Source organism: Lathamus discolor, chromosome 3, assembly GCF_037157495.1.
Source record: "Lathamus discolor isolate bLatDis1 chromosome 3, bLatDis1.hap1, whole genome shotgun sequence".
In the NCBI taxonomy this organism is placed as follows: Eukaryota; Metazoa; Chordata; class Aves; order Psittaciformes; family Psittacidae; genus Lathamus; species Lathamus discolor.
Genome location: NC_088886.1, coordinates 130,990,123 through 131,010,433, shown reverse-complemented (window position 1 = coordinate 131,010,433; position 20,311 = coordinate 130,990,123). Strand labels below are relative to the sequence as shown.

Sequence of the window (20,311 nt, the reverse complement as noted above, 5' to 3'; positions counted from 1 at the left end):
CTGCCAGGCACACAGGCTCACTTGTTAACTTGCTGTGGCATGCTTCAGCAAAGCCTGGCATGACCTCAGGCTGGAGACCCGTCACCCAAACAGCCACGTTGTTTTCTCAGCTGAGCCTTTGCATTCCTCCTTCACCGCACCTTTAGCTGGCCTTTAGCTCACTGCACCAAGGGGCTGCCACCCTTCTGCCATCTGAGTACCTGGCATGAGCGCAGCATGGCTGGCTGACAATGGGCAACGCCTGGCATCTGCCACCTCTGAAACCAGGACATGAGCAGGGCTTCTTAGTCAGTTCCTCAAGTGTTGAATTTGGCCACCTCTTTCCAAACCCTAGCATATTCATTTTAACACATCCCTTGGCCTCTGAGCTCAGGAGGAGGGCTGAATCTGGCAACTGCTCTCCCAGAACCAGGCTACTTGCCTTCAGGTTTAGAGGCCCTGAATTAAGATTTTCGTGACCAGCAGAAGGATGGCATGGCACTTTATCAGTTTGTAATCAGCAGGCTTATCAGATAATGATGGCTTCTCCCCTACCTTTTCCCTAGTTACTGATAAACTCTGTGAATACTGCCAGTTGTTCCCTGATACTGCTTCTTTTATAAGTGACTCCTGCTATTATATAGTTGTAGAAGAGGCAGGGACAGGGCCATCTCAAGCCGACAACCTGCTGTACTGAAAAGCTGACCAGTCAGCAGCAGCTGTAGGCTAATACTAGGACTCATTAAGGACTTTCTCACAAGACTGCAAAAGAAATGAGTGAACAGCATGCTCACTCTGTTTACAGGCTGGAGAAGGAAGAACTTTAACCTGCCAGAGATGGACAAAGTTTGCAGCAAATACACAAGTGGGAGGATCTAGTATCATAAAGTATGCTTTGGAAACCTTGGACTCTGCTTCTTTTTGCCACTGAGAAAGTAATTCTACTTGTCTCAGTTTCTCTCAGTAAAACAAATGGAATACTTGCTACCCGGCTCATTGAAAAAGGAACAGAGAAGGGGGGGCTCTAGGTGTGAAGAGTTGTGAGTGGTGCTGACTGACATCTACTGGTAAAAATAACACAGGTGATAAGGTAACTAGAAGCTTGCCTATATTTGTGAGAGGTCTTGGGATTTACATGTTCCTTCTAAACATGAAAAGTTAGGCTTGCTCATTGTTGAGACAAATGCGTCACATACTTGGAGAAACAGTGAGAAGAGACACTGCTGGGAGCTTACCAGCTCATGGTCATGGGTGGCTGGGGCTGCCCTTTTCTGATGCCTGAGCCTCCTTTCAGACATCTCTGCCACGCCGCTGCCCACACACACCAATGAATCTGTCTGTGCCTTCCTTGTGCTTCAACACTGTGGTTAGGACACTGCCTTCTTTCCCCCGTGGCTGGATCTGAGAGTACTTTAAGGCAGCCTCTCCTTTAGAGCACACGCAACACCTATCAAAATGGGGCTCAGACCCCAGCCACTGTGACTGCCAACACAAGTAACCATAATGGTGATACCTCTTCAGAGCATTTTATACTTTTCCAAACCTCCTTCTGAAAGTTTTAACCACGTCAAGGCAGAGCAGTGACACTGCAGTTTGGAAGGTTACCCTCTGCAAATTGGAACAAAACACAGTCACGCACCTATCAAGTTAAGAATACTTTAATTTCCCCATCAGACACATATCATCTAAACACCAATTCCCGATGGGAGGTCTGACAACACACATTTAAATATAGAAGCTGTATGAACTTACCATTCAGTGTATTTGTGTTATTTCTCAATCAGCTTGAAGACACAATTGACAATTATACACAAGCGTTTGCTAGGAACAAGTAATTTCCTTGCCCTGCTCGAGGACATACCATAAACATGCCAGTGTGTTGAAAAGAAACAGAGGAAACAGTTGCACGGAGATGTATGTACGAGTAAGAGAGCAGACATTAATGCAGGCACAGGTACATACCAGTTATCCATAGGGCTGGTCTCATGGGTTTTTGGCATAGCTCAGGAGGGGAACAGAAACACTGGGCAATGCGAAGAGGGAGGTCTTGTGCCACCTTTCTGTCAAGCAGAACAACCAAGCAATACTCTCCCTGCAGAGAAATCTGAGGCTTTATGAAGCCAGGCCTTACAGATACTCATATTCACCTTCATTTTCTTGCCAGGACTCATTTTAAGATCCTGTTGTCCTCACAGTAGTTGTTGCTATATTAAGGAGCTGAGGCTAAGCCGGCAACATATCTTCCACTGACTCTACCAGCACAGGATCAACCTCCTGAAGCAGAGAGCTGCTGCTTAGATCTCTTCCATAATGCCAGACTTAGTTCTTTAGAGATCAATATCACAAGTATTTGATATCATAAAGTAACACCAACTCAGGACCTCACTTAATAGATTCTGAGTCTGTGGAAAAGGCAGGTGCTTCTTCAGAGACTTCAAAAGAGCAGCCTATATTTTTGATTTTGTGATTAGGCCTTGATAACCATAGTCTGCTACTGAGCCAGTACCTATCCAAAGGTCTTATAAGTGAATTTAAGGAAGAATCTTCATCTATGCCTTCCAACACACACAAGCACCCAACTCATTAATTGCAAGGGGCTGTGTGCACTCTTCAAGCCCATTACAAAGCACATAGCTCCTTTGATCAATTACAATTTAGCATATGGATTTTCTGTTTAATTAAAATTTGGGGGGGGGGGGGAAGCCTATTTCAGGAAATTCCCCTGACATAGGCTGTTTTCTCCTGAGTAAGACAATAGCTTCAATGATGAGAGTAGGAGTAAGCAACATCATTGTTTTGAATTCAGCTGGAAAAGCTGAAGGTAAGAAGTTCTTGGTCAATTCTGAATTTAGTGGAACAGGAAGTCAAGAACCGTGGCAATGTCTCACAGCTAAGTCTTGTCACCAACAGCAGGACCAGCAGATGCGAAGGGAGCTATGAGACCCTGTGCTGTTCCTGCACCCACAGCTCCTGGCTGAAACCTAAGCTCCCTGTGGGCTGGGTGACAAGGTCTCACAACTCTTGCTGGGCTCTCATAGATGAATGACCCTCTGCTTCAGTACATCAATGATATCTGTAGCTGTGACAGCCCTGGAGCCTAGGCTTTCTGGGGACAGGGATAATCCCGAGGTCTTTCAGACATTCCCAGGGAGGCTTTCCCCACAACACTGCAACACATCCATCTTAGAAAGGTGGCAGTACAACATGCCAGTGTACAAGGTCCCCACTAAACCTATCACTGCACTGCATAGCACACTGAACAGTGTAGCACTAATGGAAGCTGTAAGCAGTGGACTGATACAACTCACTTTTCTATTGGTTTTAAGACTACAGAGCCTATTTGAGGTTAACTATTGTGGAATACCAGTAATGAAGATATTTGAAACACATTTACAGTAGTCCTATAACAGCAGCAATAGTCTGTGCCAGCTACAAGAGAAGTCTCAACAAAGTGAAAAATGCCTGGGAAAGAAGTATTTTTGCATGTGGTTGAAAAACTGATGTTCATCTCATTTGTACAAAATTCTTTAACTGAAATGGTGTCAGCACTCACAGCTGCAAACCAGATTGATTCCTTGACAAATAACAGAAGCATCTCAACTTCAAAACGCAATTTAGAGAGTGTGAAAACAGACAACATAAAGATTTTTTAGTGTCAACAGCTGTGTTAGAAACCCTATAACCAGAAGTCTGTTCCCTAACCAGGGACTTAGGACTCTACCAGTTACAATTCAGTCTCCTCCCAGTGACACTTGGGAGTCAACTCTCATTTTAGTTATCCGGACTTAGGTGTTAGTATCCTCTTTCCTCAACATCTGAATCTAAGGTACAGAGAGGGTTACCAAAGCATCTGGAAACAAACTGCAACAGAACAGAGGTAGACACAAACAACTGAGCTTTCCCCTTCCATCTCACACTAACAATTATATTCTGCTTTGTTTATGTGATAACCACATTTTTGTACTGCAGACAATTGTGTGTGTTTTGTGAACAAGTTGCAGGGTGCCACTCTGGACACGGATGTTCAGAGTTCTGGGGTTTCTACTTTTCAGGAAAGGATAGATGAAAGGCTTTGTGTTGGCCTTTTCAGAGGCAAAAACTTTATACATCACTTGGTTCCAGATTTCCACCTACTCCAGAGATACAGGGGGTGGAGAGAGGCAGCAGTTCTATCTCTGTGGCATTAGACACCATTACACTGAAAAAAGAGCATCCCTGATTTTTCAGCTCACCAGTTCCTGGCAACAGTGCTGTCTGTGTCCAGCTATCTGGATTATTCTAACAGTGGGAAACAACTGACAGTGACTTACTACTGTGTGAGCCAGACTGAGAGCACTGGCCTTTTTGCTAGAAGAGCACAGCTGACTGTGGCTGGCTGTTCTTGGGCACCTGAGACTCCAGCACACTTGACCTGGGCAAGATGGGATAGACCCCTTTTTGGTAAGATTCGCCACTCAGGTTGTTTCCCGGTATGTGTTCCATCCCCCAGCCTTCCGCTGCTTCTTTCCCTAGTTGGTCTAGGCTCTGGGGGAGCAGCTCTTTCTGACTGGGTTCTTCCTCCTGTGAACCAGAAGAAAGAGTGACCTGCAGTGTCAGTAAGCTACCCAGAAGACTAGCAGCACTCCAGGAGAGAGGCGCACTTATCTTCCCACATTCTTCCAGAAATTAGTGCAAGCCTGCCTGTCTATTGAAGGTCCAATATACTGTTTGCTGCAATACACTGATGACTGCACATTCAAACATTAAACAAACAAGGAAATATTCATCCCTTTTCACCCTCTATGAGAATCTCCACAGAAATGTTGTGGTAAAGCAAATACACAAGGACTCAAATAAGCTTTCAAGCATGTTCCCATGAGAAGTAGGACCCCCCCCCCAAAAAAAAAAAACACTCTTTCAGATGGGAATGGATCACAAGACTACTTTGCAAAAGAGAGGCTTCTTTCTGACTCAGCTAGGTCACTTTGTGCTGTTTGTGTGTTCTCACTATAGAAGCCAATAAACACGAAGCAATGACATGGCTCCCATATGTCTTGCTGCCTTGGATTTTAAAGCTGAAGACCCAAAATATCTGGTTGTCTGGACTAGGCAGTCTTTGGCAAAAGTCACAATTCTATAATGCGATGCTATGGTACACCGCTAACAATCTCCTCCATCATGTGTGATAAATAATCCACAGGCAAGATGTTAAGATCAGAGTCCACAACACTGTCATGAGCTGCTGTTTCTGGGAAGCACAGTATAGTTATTTATCTTGCTTTATGCCTGAGGATAAGCAGGTACAAAGTAACTGAAGACAAGTGAATTCATTGACTGCCACAGAAATGAGCTTGGCCTCAAGGGAGCTAGAAAGTATATTGAAAGGTTCCATGACTAACTGGGGGGACATGAAAACAAGAGACTTTGTGTCACTTTTCTTGAACAGGAAAGGCTTGATCATGCAAAATGCTGACCCTGCCCAACCCTTTCTGTCTTATGTTAATGGGGATTGGGAAAGCAAAGATGATACCAGGCCCTTTCACACAACAGAGCCAGTCACCTGTCCTGAAGCTGGTTCAAGTGCATGGTGGAGGGCTACCAACCTTGGTAACATTATCCAGTGGTTTGCCCAGCAGGTCCTTTCTCATCAGCTTGTTTCTCTCCAGAACTTCCAGCTTGCTCACTACTGCATCAGCCTTGGAGCCAATGCTGTTTATGGACTGTTCCAGCCGTAGCACGCGTTGCAGGAGTCTGGGGGAGACATGAAGATCACTTGCAAGTTTTTTATTGTAATGAACAGTAAGATTTGCTGCATGCATCTCACAGATAATGGATCAGACTTCAAAGAGGAGTGAATGCTCTACATCAGATAATTGATTCATACCCACTGAAGATGTAACTCCCTCTATACTGTGCGTTTATCTGTAATTAGTGGTTCTGCTTAGAATGGATTCCAACGAGTCTGGATCTCTGTCCAGCCACAGTATAACCACATTATTAAATATCACACATGCCTCTCCTTTGATATGGCCCTGTCTGTATTGCTTTGTGTTTCTCAGTAGCAGAATCAGGTTCTCCTGATTCTCTGTGCTGTGTTTATGCCATGTTCCTTCTGTGGAAGAAACAGCCAAGTATTATTCTCAAGACCTGAAGGATGAAGGCCAACTAGGCTATAAATCAAGGATATTTATTCCCACAGGACCTTTTGTAGAGGTATCAATTTCCCCTGGTCCAGCTTTCTGGGCTACCTTCCGAGCTGAAACATGACAGCATATTGCCTGCAGCCGGCTGGTGGCTGCAAAGGTTATTCGAGAGGCAAAAAGCAAAATTTCTTAACTCAATCTCTTATGCAAACAAGCAAATTACATTGCCAGAACTGTCCCAGTTCTCTCCTGACCTGCTCATTTACATGTGGGCAAGATAAGAAAGGACAAGATCATATTGAAAATGCTCAGCACCATTGCAAACAGTTACATCAGGGAAGGAAGCAGCAGGGAATCAGACCCCTCATTGCACAGGGACTGAAGTACCGCCAGCACAAACATACACTTGGAACTCTTGCTTGGAGACCCAGCTGGCCTTATTGACATGGTTATTCCTTGCTTCCATGCAGGTCAGATTCTCATCCAGGTTGTTGTCACCATAGGATTTCTCCAAATTTTTAATCTCTGTATTCAGAGCAACCTAGAAGATAAAGAAACTCCTGCAAAACTGGATACTAGCTCTGTGCCAGCTTCACTGTGAATAACAGAGCTTCACAGGCAATGATAAACTCAGCTGCCACCAGGCAGAGCTGGAACTGTATTTGAGTTGTCTGCTTAGTTTCTACCACAAACCCAAAGATTCCCGAGGCCACTTTGGAGTGATCTCTACCAAATAGTGTTTCTTTCCTTGCCCCTTTTTTTACCCTTTTTGCCTCTAGGTCATGCTTCATTTGCTGCTGCTCCTCTTCATCAAGGATGAGGTTGCCATCTTTGTCGAACCGGGAGAAGGCTGCTGTGATCTTATGGTCTGCATGGCCCAGTCTGCAAAATAATAGAGAAAGCTCAAAGCACTGAATTACATTGTTAAGCTCGAACAGTATGGGAGCACCCTTTTTGAAATCAGTGTGTTGTTTACTCCTGCCAGTGGCAAACCTAAGCCTTCCAAATGGGAAAGAGATAGTAACGCAAACCTATTTAGAACAGGGTATTAAACATGTGAGAGAAGACAACTACATTTTTGAGTCCTACATCACCCATATCTTAGCTCTCCCAGTCTTGAAAACCAGAGAATTTAAATCGCCTGTATTAGCATGAGAAAGGGCTAAGCAGACATCCCTCAAGCTGATTCACTTACTCTTTCAAGCTGTTCTTGAAGTCTTCAAAGTCTAGCTCTTTTGTTCCATTCTGCAGTGCTTTCTGCACATCGGAAATCTGTTCCTTCTTCAGCTTCAACCTCATAAGTGTCCGGTTGTAGCTCTGTTACCAAAGGTGCAAACAGACACAGAATCATGCAGGCAGAACAGCAAAAAATAGGGCAGAGCAGACAATCCAACATGGTGAGCAGATTCTGAGTGATACAGGGAGATTCTAAGCCTTCCAGAAGAAAAATACAACACTGCTGAATGAGTCCTATCTCCAAACTAGGATCACACTTTCAACGTGGTGCCAACATGGTAGCCAGGGTCTCCATGACAAAGCTTGCTCTCTGCCTTTCTCCTACCTATTCTCCCTTTATCTGATCTCCCTGTCACCAGCTGTTTAAGATAATGTCTCAAATACTATTCTTTGTAGAATATTGATCCCACAGCACAGAGAGTTGTGACCTTTCAGGACCTTTTCTAGAATTTGCCCATGGGAAATCCAGATGTAACCCACCAGATTTGCACCACTGCAACATGCCCATCTTAGCAAAACAGGACCTGCCATTTTATTCACTCTATCAAGGACCAAAAGAGCTTTGTCTAGAGACAAGATAGTCTCTAAACAAGATAGGGATTTCTTCCCAAGATAGGGAAGAAAAGTCTCTCAGAAACATTGCCAGCATATTCAAGTAACAGAATTCACCAAACCTCTGCTTTGTCATCTGCCCATTACCAAAGGATCTGGGAGCCTGATTTATCTCAGAAAGGAACTGTGACTCCTGTGTGCACCAAAAAGGTGGATTTGGAGGTGGAAACCACTGTTTCTAGTAAATTCCATGGAGGTGGGGGACTTCCAGAAAATGCGTCAGGATTTAGCTAGAAAGTAGCACAGCTTTCACTGTTCGTCACCTGCTTCAAAATGTCTGAGAGCTGCAGCTCATCCTTCTGGCTCGAAAGCTCCTCTTTGACTTCCGAGTAGGTGTCATTGATGATGGCCAGAAACATGTTCTAGAAAAAGGGGAAGAAGAGAGATGAAAAAGCATGAGGCATCGTGCCTGCCTCAGCAGCTGAAGCACCAAGAGATATGCAGGACTTAGTTAAACAAGGAGCTGTTTCCACAGGTGGTATCCCTTAGACAAGATAAAGTGGATGAAGGGAATGCCCACTTCAGCCGCGCAGTACTTTCTCACTGGGGAGGGGGTCCTTGCAGTTAAAGCAGTGGCTGGAGGTACATTTATTCCCAGTTTAAATACCATCTTTGGTAGCCTTTCCTACAAGATCTTACGTTACATTTGGGTTCCTGGCACTGGGAGTTCAACCTGGTCATTATGAGCATCCCTCTGCATCCATTGCCTAGGAAGCCAGAGATTGTCCCTCATGCTTTGTTCACTGCCTGCTACAGAGCAGCTGTACTGATCCCCTTGAATTCAGCTACTGCTTGGAATACCACAGTTTTAGTCTTCACCTTAAAGGATGTGAATTTGGCCCTTAATCACCCTGATCATCAAATCCTCAATCGCAATGACAGGGTCTTTGTCTACTTTGGTCTATTTGCACTGCAAAGCTACCATAACAGAAACTTCCTTTCTGAGAATTTGCACTGTGCCTAATTCAGGGACTGTCAGGAGGGGTCTCTCAAACACTGCTGTCAATACAGGGGCAGCAAGGGCTTTCTTGCTTACCAGGAGCACAAAGAAAACAAAGAACACATAGGTGACGAAGTAAATAGGTCCAAGGACCCTGTTGGCATTGTCAATGGAACTGTAGTCAAAATCACCAAGAATAATCCGAAACTGGGTGAAACTGGAGGAGAGAAAGAGCACAAGGTCACCCAAAGGCACATACTTTTATCCTACATCCTCAGACAGTCCTGAGGTGAACCCGGGACCTGTAGGCAGCCCAGATGGTCACAGACAAAAGCCAGAGCAGGGTCTAAGTCACTCAGTCTGACTGGTGTGTCAAATGTACCTATAGTGTTTCAGGGGTGAAGTGAGCTGATGTGGGTAGAGCAAAAGGTGGCTGGAAAGTAAAACATGGTTTCCATGGTTGTCCAAAGCGTGGGTTTCTTTTTCTAAAAGGGGTAAAACCAGACCAAAAACAACCTGAATTTTCCCTTATAAAGGCATATGACTCATGGAAGCCTTCTCTTGCAAGTTCATAAGACAAAAAGCTCAATCAACAACAAAACCCTAACAACAAAACCAAAAACAAACAAAGAAACAAACAAAAAAACAACCAACACTCTGAGACTACCTTGAAACACTCACTTTGAGCTATTTACTTCTTACCACCAGGATTACAGAGAAGTTTAACCTTACCAGGCCTAAAGCCATCTGCTGGTGTATAAAATAGCAAATTTGCCAGGGTCTCAGTGACAGGCAGACAGCACCATTCTACTCACCCCAGCAGATCAGAAGGTAACAGAAGGTCCTGCAGAATAGAAACTCAGCTATAATGCTCTATAGTGGCTTTATTGAAGTGAGAAACAGCAGGTGTCTGACATTCAGATCTGCAGCTTTTACTTTGGAGAGAAGTTGGAAAGCAGCTGAAATTCTTTTCACGAATGATGGAAATGTGGTTCTAACTTGCACACTTACATGCATTTAACAAAGGTACTGAAGTTTTCCACTTGTGTCCCAAAAAGAAGGTAACCCAGCTGGGCATAGGCAAAGAAGACAATGAAGAACATAATGGCAAAGCCCAGGATGTCTTTGGCACAACGTGCCAGTGTGGAGGAGAGCTGGGTCATTGTTTTGTTAAAGCTAATATACTTGAATATCTGTAAGAAGAAAGAAGAGGGAGAGAGTTAGGCCACACCATGAGCTAGGTCAGTCTTTCATATGGGTGCATGCTTACTAAGAAGTTCCCCACAGTACTCAAGCACCAAGATGACAGCCAGGCTAGGGGAATGGTGGCTTAGTGTTCAGGATGTTTGTCCCAGGTGTGCCACCCTCTTTCTGTGGGATTATAAACATATGACTTTGTTCCCTGTCTCAAAGGAACATATGAAGATGGAATACTATAAGGACAAAGGTTTTGAGGCTAACAAGGAGCCCTAAGTACAGTGTGGCTTTCCATTATGCTGAGATGCTTTGATTGAAATGCAAAGTCTGTGCCAGCATATGAGTCATTTCCAGTTGTTGGAAAACGTGCCAGATTATCCTCCAAAGTACTAAAATCATACAGGATGGACAAAGTTACATTGTACCCAGCATTTGCTAAAACCACTTTTACATCACAACATCTGCGCTCATCTCCCTGTCTGCTATCTCCAGAGTGCTCAGAATGCAATGTGAAAAGTTGTCTGGAATTACTGTAAAACAGACCATATGACTTTGAGGAAAATCCTCTATTATATACCTGCTACCCTCATTTACTCAGACGGATGGAAGAGTCAACCACAAAGGTATCTAGAGTAAGAGGTCTGACACTGGAAGCCTAGCACCTCCCAGACACCCCAGAATACCTTGATCCAGGCAAAGAATAAGTTGACTGCATTCATATTGTTGTACTGTGTCTGCCAGAATGCCAGGAACTCAAAGTCCGCATAGGTGTTGGGGTGTTTTAGCAGCTCTCCCAACAGTCTGTTCACCTCAGTAGTGCGAAAGATGTGAAACCCAATAGCGACAATGGAGAGCTGCAAAGAGGAAGAGTCTGCAGTGACAACTGTGTATATGTCTTTCACAGAAATTAGAACGTCACAAAGTTCGTTGGTATCCCGCTTCACAACTGCAGTCTCCTGGTGGGGGATGCAAATAAATTCATAATGTGCCAGGTGATGCCCTGACTTCACAGCCCCTCAGACACCTCTATGGAAAGATTTTTTCCAAACAGCTGATAGAAGACCATGTGTCCACTTAGTCTACTAGTTCATTTTGCTGTAGAGCAAAACACGTGCCAGCTCTTGTCTTATCTAGACCAGTTTTCCCATTCCTACACTTATTTTGGCTCTTATACCTCACTGTCATTGACCCCCCCTAACAAAGCATGCAAGGATTCTCACCAGAATGACAACCACATCCAGGATGTTCCAGATGCTGGTGAAGTACTGAAGCTTGTGGATACGCAGCTCCAAAATCTCTTCCACCACATAGTAGAAGATGAAGACACAGAAGACAATTTCACAGGCAACAATGAAAAAGTCCCATGCACTGACATATCGTATAAGCTTGACTGTCCGGATTTGCCAGGAAGGAATGGCACCACCAGTGGCTGGAAACTCAACCACTAACCTTGAACGGGACAAGAAAATTATGATTCCAAACAGGGGAATGAAAGCTCTCAGATAATTCTGAGAACCATCAAACCTGAGTATGAGCTATCCACCAAACCGTGAGAGGAAGATCTGTGCCTGTGTTTATGTAGCCTTATCTCTGCTGATGCACTGTCCATGATAGAAAAGGGTGAAAGGTGAAATGTGCCTGGTTATGTCAGGAAGCCCAAGTCTTACTAATCAATACAATATCTACTTAAACCACTCAGTCCTACCCCCTTGGTGGACCACACTAATATATTTGTGTTTTAAGAAACTGTGGCATTGAGGAAGAAGCAAGAGGCAGAAGAATTTTCAGGGGGACTCGGCTTACCTCAGAACACAAAACAGGTTGATATTTGCATTATACACAGAGAAATCAATAAAGACAACTCGTGTTCCCCGATCCAGCCACAATTTTTCCTTCAAGACTTGCAGGGCTTCAGCAGTCTCTTCTCTGGTCAACTTGAGGTCTATGTAGTATCCTCCCCCACTGTAACTGGTTAGTCTTCCCCAGTGAGATGAGCCACCCAGCTCCTCTTCAGAATGGTACCTCCACCTGCAACAGACAAGCCATCAGCAATGGCATCACCACTCCAGGCTTGGGTATGACCTTGTAGCCAGGTGTAATTTGACTGTATTTTCAAGGACAGTGCATTTTTAAACTAAAGAGTTAACAATGCCTATCTAAGATCTAAGCCTACATCAGTTCTTCATTATTGTTACATTTCTGATCTACTGCTTCCCAGCAGTGACAAAACATGATTTGTGATACTATGGAGGGGAGATACTGCAGGTTTGTTGGCTATGCCACAGTCTTGTTTGCATGGAGGTTACTCCCAGGATCTGCTGTATCCCCTTCTACCATGTTGCACACAACCCTCTGCTTAGAACACACTTGCACTGGTATTTTCTTATGTATAATTCTCATTTACAGCCAAGACTCACGTAGCAAGCAAAGAGTTATGAAACTTAATCTACGTCACATGATTATAGAGAAATAGGTTTTCAAGATAAGAGACGCACTTCCTTCTCTCTGGCTCCTGAAATCCAGGAAGGGAACAGATAGCATTATCCACTTGATAGATCTGGTCACAAAGGTCTCTATTTATCCTCATCCTCTCAAAACCAGGCAACAATTTCTATCTAATTCTCAATTGGATTTTTCATGGCTTTTGCAACAGATTCCACTCTACCACTCATTCTGCTGTGCTGTTCCTCTGACGGACACTTGGCCTTAGTGACAGACAAAAAGGACTTGCTGCCTCTGACTGCACGAGAAATTCCAGCCTTATGCGAGGAATTCACCCCTAGCATCCTGCAGCTCAACAAATCTTATCTGAACTAGAAGAGAGTAATTTGGATTTTCTAATCCTAAGCAAGAGAAGATGTACTTACGCTGTTCCATTCATGAGCCCAAAGGAGAGCTTTTCCTCTTTATCTTTCGAGTATACTTCATAACAGCCTGAGATTTCCTCCTTGAAGTCATCATGGACCACACAGGAATTGTTCTTCACCTTTAATTGCCGCATGCGCGGGACACCCAGCAGCAGGTTCTCATAATAGATGTATGACTGGGTGCTGTGGGCTGCCAGGGACTCGTTGTTGTACCACTTTGTCCAGTAAAGGTTATCCAGAAGGGGGCCTTGTGCATACTGGAAGAGGGAGAGAACAACTTCATACCCCACACATCAGAGGAATTTTCTTAGCCTGGGTTTGAGATAGTGAGACTTGACTCACCCCTCTGCACCTCCCAAGATAGAAAGTGGTGGAAGCTTGTGCTGGATGTATGCTAAGGAGGGGGAGGAGGGAAGAGCCTATAATATGGCTGCTGCACCTTGTTGGGCTAATGGAGAGACAAGAGCCCTTACAAGCCTATTCATCACTTCCACGTCAGTGAGCACACATCTCAAGGTACTGCTTTGGCATGAGGTGTGAATTATCAAAAGGGCATGTGTCAGTGCCCTGGAAACAGTGTGGGTAAGACGATAGTGATGTAGTTCTCTGTACTTTTTTAATGCAACAGAAAAAGACAAAGATAAGTGACAATTTCTGGCTGACTGTCAGAGATAAGTGGTTGCAATATCTCAACAGCATTCATTGTTGCTCATATTATTCCTTCAACAGTTCTTTGACAGAAATGTGTTAGACCCCAGACATCTTTTCACCTCTTTACTCTCCTTGATAAAAGTCAGTGCAAGTTTTAATCCAGCTTTTTCGTAAGGAATCTATAAATCAGACCAGCTGAGGCATGAACTACAGGCAGGTTAACTATGCTGTTCCCATCATTGCCGATGGAAATGGACATAGGCCTGTTATTAAGACACCAGAGTGAAGACAAATTTGTACTCACCACCCAGAAATCAGCCATGCTGCCAATAGACTGGAAGGAGACACGACCATCCGAAGAGGTCTGCAGGAAGAGCTCAGACATCACTTTGGTGTAGTAATAGGCATTGGAACTTGTCATTCCATATGTCACTGTTAGAGAAGGACAAGAGGAGCGTCTTCCCTTATACCTCTATATCAGAGCCTGATGTAAATATATCTATATATTCACTTTCCGTGTAATATATACCATCAAAGGCAAGCTATGCAAGGCACAAAAGAAGAAATTTTGGGAACTCTAATCATATTACTTTATATTTTCTTAGGGATTTATGAACTTATCTGTTGCATGGTCCAGAATGTAAGCTGTCAGGTTGACAGACTGTAAGAGTTTAAAAGCAAGAGAGGATCACTGGATGGTGCAGCTCAACATCCTGGGTAATGGTTTTTGTCCTCCGACAAAATTTCTAGGAGAAATTTTCTTAGAGCAAAATCCATGATCTGTATTTTGAATTTCTTATGTGAATCCATGAAGGTATAGAGATCACCCCATTTTCCCAAGTGAAAAGTTCTAGGTACATTCTAATCTACCAAGAAACCTCAAACAGGAACAGACTCTAACTTCCACAAATATGTTGTTTCAACTCCTCAGTGCTCCTTCCTTCAGAAAAACATCCATCATGTAAGAATATGTCCTACTCTTATAAGCACATCATGGAAATAAAGCAGCTGACGTTCAAGACCCTCACCACCACCACCACTTCTGGATGAGTCAATGTGCGACCACACATATGTCTGTGTGTGTCTCTTGGTTCTTTAGAAAGAGTGATGGAAAAACTGTCTCCCTGGGCAACTGTGACAGTAATTTTTGTTGGTATTGTCTGTCTATCTCTCCTGCCATAGGCTCCATGAAATATAACCCTCTTCACTGTCCCATTCTACAGGTGCTCATTTGTGATAATGAATGAACCTTCCCCCCAAAGCAAACAGCCATTGTTCTACCTACACAAAGTCCATTAGCATTCAGTACAGGGATGCATTAAATCCACCCAAGAACAACAGTGTGAGCTGCCATCTGCTTTATCACCTCAGCCACCCCTCCAGTCTCAAAGAGGAAAAATCTCTATGAACCTTGAGTCTTTGATCCCAGGAAGTTTCTGGAGCTGCTCTCTAGGTCTTGAATGTTTGCTGTGAAACTAAGAAAAGACCCTGAACCCCGATTCTCCCAGGACTGCAGAGTCAATGGCTAGAACTGATAATGTGGGTCAGGAAATACTGCTTAAACCTAACCAATATCAATTAGATCTAGATCAATAGTCAGTTATTTTACTTCTGTGTGCAGCAGCTATTCTGTAGGTTAATGACACACTAGCTTGATGCAGTGAGTGCGTGTACAATAAATATAACACCTGCAGCAGAGTGATGAAGTCTAATAATAAAACCTCACATTATTCACCTTGTGCTGCACACAGGAAAGACACCTGTGAGATATGACAGCTACTTACGTAGACAGATGTCCATCAAGAACACAGTATAGACCAGCAGTTCTCGTAGTGTGGTCTTCACATAAAGCTCTCTGTTTTCAGCTGTGTTCTCTGTCAACGTAGTGCCCCACAGACCTGTTAGGTGTAAAGAAGAAATTTGAGAGGTTTGATGGCCATTTTCAAAGGCCATGTGGGAAGCTGAAGTCCTGTTCCCAAAGAACACTGATGGGAGTTGGATTTTTGTCACTTTTCAAGGCAAAACCATTTTTCATTTCAAAACTTGATTAAGAGCTGTAAAAATGTGTTAACCTCTAAAAAGAACTATTCCAGCATGAACGAAAGGTTGGGGGCTGACAAACTGAAATATATCGGCTATTTTTATTTTGCTATATCCCTCTACAGTTTTCTGTTTGAGTTCATTATGGGCTGATCTTTTCCTGCCTGTTTTACAGCTTACACTCTGCAGAAATTCAGTCTTTGTCAGAAGTATTCTTGGAACCATAAAATTTCATCTCTGTCACCAATGAGCCAACAGCTGACCTTCTGATAGGACTTTAATAGCATAACTACGTCTAATGTCAGCTTTACAGCTATTAGTCTCTTTAGCATATATTGAATCATCAGGCCTCAGATATTTGTCCCTTGATTACCTAGAAACTCTTGCAGATTTCTTGTAGGTCATAAGACTCAAATAGCCCAACTCAATATTTTCAGCATACAATTTAGAGCCAAGTTATCTGCAGGGTGTCTATCAATGGAACTCTGCTGACTCCAATAGAGTTCTGCCAGTCGCACCAGCTGGTGGTCTGATTTCTTCACACAATCAAAGCAACTCATTAAATGTCACCAGGGTTGATCAAAAAGAGAGAAATGCTTCCTTTAAAAGGAACCTTGATATTTTGGGTTTGATGAACCTCCTGATACCATTAGTGCATTTGTTTGTTCTTTTCGTAATGGGTTTCTGTTGTGATTTCTGAAATGCTCCTGAAGTTGAAAGGCAAAAGAACTTCCACTTAAAAGCCTAGTGATGGAAGCCATGTCAATAATACCCATAGTTTTGCTGATTTTTGCATCTCCTAGAGAGCTCATCACCTATGCCCATTCCTGGTAGTATGGAAGAGTCATCTTCCTGCAAGCCAGGATCAAAGACGATGAAAGGTCATGTGTTTGAAGTCATCCCTGGCAGAGGACAAAGCGCTTCTTCGGAGAAATGAAAAGTGGTATAGCGGTCCCTGCACATACACATACACCTATCCTTTCAATAGCTCTTTGGCATCTCAACGGATTATACAGGTTTTTGCACCTTCAGCTATCGCAGCATCCAGCCTTACCCCAGCAGCCTGTTCTGGACATGCCAGACCAGCAAAAAAACAAGAGCCTGAAGAAGATCAGGATTATCTCATGTGCAGGAGAGAGTATCATGTGGTCTACAGAAATCTTCACAAGGGAGAAAAACAGGGGAAACAACCCACCCATCTGTTCAGGTCACATTTAAATTACCCCCTTCATGTCTAGATGACTACATCACAGTCTTTGAACAGATTTTATTTGCTTTTTTCATGAGGCAGGGAACCCTTACTATTCTCATGTTGGAAACAGAGGCACAGGCTTTCTTTGCTTTGGGAGTAGAAGTGTACTCAGGAACACCTAAATTCAGGGACACTTAAATATCCTTGAAAACTTGGTTCAGAGACTTACCTAAAATTATACCTGGAGGACTAGAGGGACTTTTCATCAGGGACTGTAGCGATAGGACAAGAGGCAATGGGTTTAAACTTAAACAAGGTAAGTTCAGGTTAGATATAGGGAAGAAGTTCTTTACTGCGCGGGTGGTGAGGCACTGAACAGGTTGTCCGAAGAAGTTGTGAATGCTCCATCCCTGGCAGTGTTCTAGGCCAGGCTGGACAGAGCCTTGAGTGACATGGTCTAAGTATGAGGTGTCCCTGCTGGCAGGACACACAGCTGAAACAGTCGTAGAAGAAGGTTATGCTGCCACGTCCTGACAGGTATCTTTATTTGCATGCTCCAATTTCAACCCTTGCATGTCACAAATATTACGTATTTCGATGTTATAGATTTTCTTTTTTTTTTTTTCCTTTTTAAGACTCAGACAATGCCTAGAGGAAAGGATATCAGAATAAAACAAGTAAACGGCACACTGCCTCTGAGCAACCTGTGATTACCTACCACCTCCGCACAGCATTGCTTCTCGGTCGAGAGAAACCTCTGAAGCCTCAGCTGTGGTTTGTATAAGAATGAAGTGTTAAATGTAATGACAATGACAAGTAAGAAAGAATAGATCTTAGAGGGTATGTGAAATTCAGGACCAAGTTATACTGCTATTCTCTCACATGTACTGTTACAGCTCTGAGAAAGGTTCTTGCTTTCCAAGTCAGCAAGAAAAGACACACTGGCAAGAAAATAATAATTTCCACAAGAATTACACTTTCTTGCTTTGTCTTCCCTGCTTCTAAGAAACTGTTCAACAAATGCTCTTGCCCAGGGCTGTATCCTTCCATAAGACCTAATATTCTCCCAGGTTTTTAATTGCCTCTTAATAAGCTTTCATAATATTTCATTCCCCTTTGTCGCAAAGTCATGTTTGACACAAGGCTGCTATCCTCTGCATTTCAGCCCTGACATGACTAGATTTTCTCTGGTGGATATTTACATCAGTTCTGAAGTTACTGTAACACAGGGGCCAGTACCGCTCCATTTAGAAAATGCACATAGAGCAGAATAGTTTCATCAGAGCAATGGCTCCTGTGGATTCAGGACACCTAAGTTCTGTCCAAAGCTCTGCTAACAGATTCACTACATGAACCTGAGCACATCACAAAGTCTGTCTGTCTGTCTGCACCTCCTGCCTTGTACTAAATATAACAGGACAGATCCTGGAGCTACAGCAAGGCACATGGAATGAGGATGATCCTTCCCGGACAGCCAAAGATGATCTCTAGAGTAATACTGGTCTATATTGAGCAGGTTCCTGAGCCACACAGGATTTCTGCCTTCATCGCCACACTCACACACACCCCCCACTAAAGCATCACTCTTCCCAAGGACTAGTAAAGCCTTTCTAGTGAGAAGTCAGATCTTTACCTCGGATGCTTCTGAAGATGTATAAGCAGCACTTGAGGAAAGGACTTGCATTCCCATCCACAGCTTTACTCTGCTCTTCCTGGTAGGGCAGTGGATCCCCCACCTCCTCAAAGTTCCCATAGGGATTCTCCAGGATGGACTTGGGGTTGTAGATGGCTCGAATTTTCAAGGAGGCAGAGGGAGAGCCATTGTAAACGGGATTGTCCCAGGCTTTCTTCTCCATTGCCTCCAGTTCATGCTCCTCAGAGGCTCTGAAGTGGCTCCCAGCTCTGTTGTTTTGGTGAGATAAACTCATGACTAGCCACTGCCAGCAGAAGTACGTTCAGACTGGAACTGTGAAGACTGCCTGCCCAGGCTGGAGTTGTAAGCTAACAGAGAGAGAATCAGTCAATGCCAAACAGCTTGTCTGCCCTAGCAGCCAGAAGCTGGCACACCAACAGCTTCCCACAGAGAGCACACATCTCCTTTCTCTTTTATACTAGCTCAGATGGTGACACCTATCAGAGGGGTGGCACTACCCGTTGTTAGGAACCACTGTCAGCCCTATTTTCTCTGCTTCCCAATAGAGATAGCAGCCCCAGATGCTGCCATGAGAAAAGAAGGGTGCTAGAAGACAGCCCCTGATTTGGGGGGGGGGGGGGGGGCGGGATTTAATCTGGCCCCTCAGGCAGCCCTGGTCAGCCCCAGGTGAAGCTCAGGCAGGCACTGCTGGATGGGGAACCTTTGCTCCGGGGGTCAGGGGAGTCCTGAGCTTCCATTAGGCACCAAAGAGGAAGCAGAAACACTTCCTGGGAGCTACAGCAACACAGAGCTGTACAGGCACAGCACCAGGCGGCACCAGCTGTGTGTACCCTGGGCAGGCAGCAGCCCTTGTCATGCTGCTATGCCACGATCACAGATACTTTGGGAAGAAGCTGGGATTTGGCCCAAAACATGATCCTGGTCAGCATTTCCGCAGCATTCTCTTTCCTGTCTCACTGTTAAAGCAGGAGTTAAAAATGGCAGTAACCTTCTCGCGCTCATTTTTGAAACTCATTTGGGGCTTTTGCAGAAATTCTGTGCACCCTGTAGTGCCTGCTGGCCCTAAGGAGAGCCCAAGGGAAAAACAGCACTATACCAGGCAAAACTGGAAATAATACAGCGAGGGGCTGCCAGCGTTCACCCACTGGCCAGCAGCAGCAAGTAGACCCAGGTCCTGCAGGTGCTGGAGGATGAGGTGATGGCTTAACCCTGGGATGACAGGCTTCTGTCTTGGTGATGAGATAAAAAGTTACTGTATAGCCTGAGCATGGTCCTTCCTTGAGTGTGAACACATAATCTGGGAGAAGGTACTCCAGAGGGTGCCAATGGTAGCTGTTTTCTGACATTACCCAGGGTAGCAGCAGGACCACAGGGATCAAAGGTACAAACAAGGCTGTTTGTCTGGACTGTAATGTTTGTACAGGTGATGTTGCCAGGCCACCTGGGAGATGCAGAGATATCCCCTGCCTGATGATGGCGCTGTCTGAACAACAGTGAGGCAAGACCTAGTTTGTCACAGGGTACTAAGAGGGAAGCAGCTGGTCGGTGGAGGTCTGGGCTGAATCCTCGAGCTGAATTTGATGTCATTACGGCCTGCTGTGTTTTATTACTCCCTAGCTAAATGAGAGCAGTGGAATGGTTTCAATGGGGTGATTGAATGAAAAGCATTTGTGGAGCTCTCAAGCAGCTGGAATACTGAGGGATGAGACCTCAGTGAAGGGCCACATGCTGGGGCCAGGCATCAAATCACACCTTTAGGACCGTAAAGCAGATACCCCTGCCTGTTCACAGGCAGCATGGTTTATGGTGCAGAGCTACTGC

The 20,311-nt window shown here is 44.4% G+C and overlaps 1 protein-coding gene across 1 annotated transcript; it reads right to left on the bottom strand.

The window, feature by feature from the left end:
• Window positions 1–4,322: 4,322 nt before the first annotated feature.
• On the bottom strand, window positions 4,323–18,764 carry PKD2L1 (polycystin 2 like 1, transient receptor potential cation channel). Its single transcript, XM_065672872.1, has 15 exons — window positions 18,470–18,764; window positions 15,389–15,502; window positions 13,909–14,036; window positions 12,954–13,210; window positions 11,890–12,114; window positions 11,307–11,535; window positions 10,770–10,940; window positions 9,901–10,082; window positions 8,986–9,106; window positions 8,213–8,311; window positions 7,297–7,418; window positions 6,866–6,983; window positions 6,506–6,642; window positions 5,562–5,709; window positions 4,323–4,539 (listed from the first exon to the last, which is right to left on the bottom strand). The coding sequence occupies exons 1-15, from the start codon at window positions 18,762–18,764 to the stop codon at window positions 4,327–4,329; spliced, it is 2,559 nt and encodes an 852-aa protein (XP_065528944.1). The 3' UTR covers window positions 4,323–4,326.
• Window positions 18,765–20,311: the final 1,547 nt, after the last annotated feature.

Bases quoted from the DNA above. Each gene is read 5' to 3' on its own strand.
- PKD2L1 (XM_065672872.1), bottom strand. From the start codon at position 18,764: ATGAGTTTATCTCACCAAAACAACAGAGCTGGGAGCCACTTCAGAGCC. The intron at 13,211-13,908 runs GTGAGTACAAAT...TCCCTCTTCCAG, and splicing joins GCATGGCTGATTTCTGGGTG to TATGCACAAGGCCCCCTTCT. The intron at 11,536-11,889 runs GTAAGCCGAGTC...GTCCCGTTCAAG, and splicing joins AACCTGTTTTGTGTTCTGAG to GTTAGTGGTTGAGTTTCCAG.